This window comes from Nicotiana attenuata, unplaced genomic scaffold (genome assembly GCF_001879085.1).
Source record: "Nicotiana attenuata strain UT unplaced genomic scaffold, NIATTr2, whole genome shotgun sequence".
In the NCBI taxonomy this organism is placed as follows: domain Eukaryota; kingdom Viridiplantae; phylum Streptophyta; class Magnoliopsida; order Solanales; family Solanaceae; genus Nicotiana; species Nicotiana attenuata.
The window spans coordinates 114906-118829 of NW_017671361.1; the positions used below are offsets into that span (position 1 = coordinate 114906).

General features: G+C 33.0%; 1 protein-coding gene across 1 annotated transcript; it reads right to left on the reverse strand.

Moving 5' to 3' along the window:
• Positions 1-929: 929 nt before the first annotated feature.
• On the reverse strand, positions 930-3358 carry LOC109207793 (probable indole-3-pyruvate monooxygenase YUCCA9). The gene is made up of 3 exons (XM_019370787.1): positions 2418-3358; positions 1704-2075; positions 930-1473 (listed from the first exon to the last, which is right to left on the reverse strand). Exons 1-3 carry the CDS (start codon positions 3066-3068, stop codon positions 1255-1257), a joined length of 1242 nt encoding a protein of 413 aa, XP_019226332.1. The 5' UTR covers positions 3069-3358; the 3' UTR covers positions 930-1254.
• Positions 3359-3924: the final 566 nt, after the last annotated feature.

Genomic DNA, 3924 nt, shown 5'->3' on the forward strand with positions numbered 1-3924 from the left:
CGTGAGCTGGCAATAAATGGTCGTGGCCACGCTGAGGTTCCGTCCCCATGGGGGAATGAATGGGCCGTGCCCTCGTAGATTAAATCGGACAAGAGTCGAATCCTCTTATGAATAAGTGGCCATACCACTTATTAATTATGGATTAGCTCAAGACGAAATTAACTCCGTTAATTACCGTGAGGTCAGATTCTGACCCATACATAATCAATTAGATCATTATCACAAAGAAAGCAATGAGTATCTCTCTGTTCTGGAATCAAATGGAAAGGAATAACAATAATTATAATTAGTGATATATTACGAAAGATCTCAAAGTTTTGGCTCCACAGAGCAGCGTGCTCTGTATGCTCGGAGTTAAATTCGGGATATAAAGTTAGTGAATTCAGAATGAATATCGCTAAGTACCCGTTTACATTATTCTTCAGAATTGAGCTAAAGAATCATGTATTTTTTTTTTTTTTTTTTTTTTTTTTTTTTTTTTTTTGTGGTATGGACTGGTTTAATGTACCTTAACCAATAATGTATATGCTAATGATGACTGGTTGCTATCAGAACCCCAAAGCTGTATTGAAAATGACTTTAAAAGAACTTGAGAAATACTCTTCTCCGGTACTACGTGTTCTGTCAGTTCCTCTTTTAAGTCTGCACAAAATGGAAATTGAAGTCATTTTCTCACTAAACATATCATTTTCATTTTTAACAATGAGCCCACTATTATCTCATATAAGAGTTTATTTTATTTCTATTTTAGAGAGGAACTCCAAATTTAGATTCAGTGGGTTCAAAATAAGTATGATCGTATCGTATATGTACACATATACATTTGTTTTTGCACATATATGTGTATGCGCGCGTACGCGCATTACTATTCAATTTGTCATGAAAGCTAAACAAGAAACTTGTAGTAACAATTTTATGAAGAGTACAGATAACAATAAAGGAATATATTTGTCATTGTAATAAATAAGCGAAAATAATTGTACAAATTTGTATGGGAAGTCAATACAAACAAAACTAATGTTTAAAAAATTTGTGGAAGAAAAAAAAAAGAATAGAGAAATGCCTCTTCATCCTCAAGGTAAAACGCCCAAACTGTTAGCAAAAACTTGAGCTAATTTTTGGAGAGGGCTAATCTCTGTATATGCTATCTTCTGCTGTTTTCCTTTGGTATATTCTGTATATATATATTTTTTACACATTTATTAAAAAAAAAAAGAAGGGAATTTCTGAACTTGTATATGCTGTTGAGATGAACTAGAAAGTTGAGATGCATCTTCTATGTGTAGAAACTTTTTGCTTCTTTTGTTTAAGGTCATCTTTGTAAACTTTGGCAATATCTTGTGCTATTTTTGTAGCATCAGCAGAAGCACCAGCTAGCCCTTTCCTTGTAAATCCAACTGCATATAGCCCAGATTTTCCTTTCCAGTTATTTTGTGCCTTTGGGAATCCATTCTTGGAAAAAAATTCACTTTCCTGTAAAACATAACAAAAATAACATTAGGCCACTGTTCAAGAACCTTCTATAACACCCTCTTTCTTTTGGCTATTTTTGCAAATGTGTTTATTCTTGCACTGACAGCGTAAAAATTCTTTTATATTGTCAGTATATATAACTTAAACTTATTTCAAAACCATTATAAGAAACTTCCAAAACTGTCCACATTATTAAAAAAAGTTCCAGAAGGATTAGGACATTTTCTCACCTGTAGCCAAAAAGGAACATTGCTGCAATAACCAGTAGCCAAAACAACAGAATCAACTTCCAATTTTTCACCATTGACAAGTTCAACAGTACCGCATGAAAACCTCTTGATTCCTGGGATAACCTTAACTTTTCCAGATCTAATTTTTTCCAAAGCACCAATGTCCAAAACAGGTGTTTTTCCTTGTGTATTCTTGAGTGTAAGTGGACCAATTGATGGCCTTTTTAGTCCATAATTCTCAATATTTCCCAATATAAACCATGCAAGAATAAGTAGTATTTTATCAACTAGCCAAAGTGGCAACCAACTCATCATAAACATTGCCAACTCAAATGTTGATTTTCCAAAGATTTCTCTTGGCAAAACATGTACCTGAACAAGAAAAAACATAGCAAAACAACATTAGAAAAATCACCAAAATTACAAAAAAATATAAAATTCTGAACTCATAATTTTAAAAGTCTAACGGTTCAGTTAGATTTTTTTTTTTTTTTGTGTGTGTGTGTGTGTTTGCTCAAAATAAAGTGAAGAAGTGCCAGTGGATTCATAATTTAGAGTCAGTAGATTCTGCTCCTTAAATATGTGAAAATTGTTAAAATTTCAAAATATTAAATTTTGAACCCATTATCTCAAAAGGGAAACGGGTTTAGTGGTAAAAACCTAAAGGTTTAAAATATTAAATTTAAATTCTGAATTCGTCTCTGTACTACTTACCGAGCTACGACAGACCATAGATGGTTGAGCATTATGATTAGAAAGATCAAGAGAAACTTCCATGCCAGAATTGCCACATCCAACAACAACAACTTTCTTCCCTTGATATTTCTCTCCTGATTTATAATCACAAGCATGAATTACTTCACCTCCAAAATCTTTCAATCCTTCAATATCAGGCACTACTCTTTCAGCATTTTCACCAGTAGCCACAACAAGCCATTGACAAATATACTCAACTTCAGAGCCAATAGGAGAAATAGTCTTAATTCTCCAAACTTTACAAGTTTCATCATATTTAGCTGATTCAACAGTTTCATTAAACTGTGGTTTAATGTCAAAATGGTTGGCATATGATTCAAGATAATCAATGAATTGTCTCTTTGTTGGGTACTCAGGGTAGTGATTTGGAAATGGAAATTTGGGAAGTTGACAGAATTTTTTTGGAAGGTGAAGTTTTAAACGATCATAAGTTCTTTTTTGCCATAAAGATGCAATACAATCAGCTCTTTCTAAAATTACAAAAGGAACTCCTTGTTCCCTTAAACAAGCGCCTACAGCTAATCCTGATGGACCTGCACCTACAATAACAGGTCCATTTACCCAAACACATCTTCGCGAAAAGAAATCTTGTTCTGATATGGTAAACATCTTTGCTTTCTTGTGATGAATGGTGTTTTTTTCCAAAACGAATCAGAGCAACAAATGGCTGTGAAAGTGGTGTTTTATCAAAACGAATCGGAGCGACAAATGGCTAAAACAGAGAGTTATTGCTTTCTTGTGAAAAGGGTGTTGGAGTTTTGGTTTTTGTAGTGTAAAAATTTGAACTTTTGTATGTGAGTATAGAGAATTTTGTGAAGAGAGAATTGAATTTGTTTGAAGAGAGGGGTGTAGAAGTGGGCTTATATAGAAGGTTTTATTTTGTCTAATCGTATAGGAAAGGGGCATGTGACAGAAGATGGGAAGTAAATGCATTTGACGGGTCATTCTCAAATCATAAGCTATCATATGCTTACTAATTATTTTATTTCATACTTAATTAATGCTACTAAAATAATGTACTCTATTTTTTTTTTTTTTATTGGATTGAGTGGGTTTAGCTCCTCGTTTTTATTCCTTTTGTTTTTGACTTCTTTTATTGGTTGTATAGTTTGAGAATTAGTATGGTTTTATGGTTTAAGATCGTTCAATATCGAGTACTGACACATCAATTGTCGTTAACTCAAATTATATTCAAGGTAATAAATTTTTTTAATGTGTTTTTATATATAAAGTTTCTCATTTGCTAGACTTTTCCACTAATGCTTTTCTTTTGCCAGAATATGATACTAGTAAGGAGTCCTCTTCCTTCTAAAAACACGGTTCTTGAAACACACTAAGTAGTCACGAAAAAAAAAAATCATCAATCTTCTATGTGCAAGGAGAGAGTGGAGAGTGGGTTCAATATTTTTTTCGTTTTTGCAAAATCTAGATAGATACGACAAGTCCTCCGTCGTAGATTTCATTA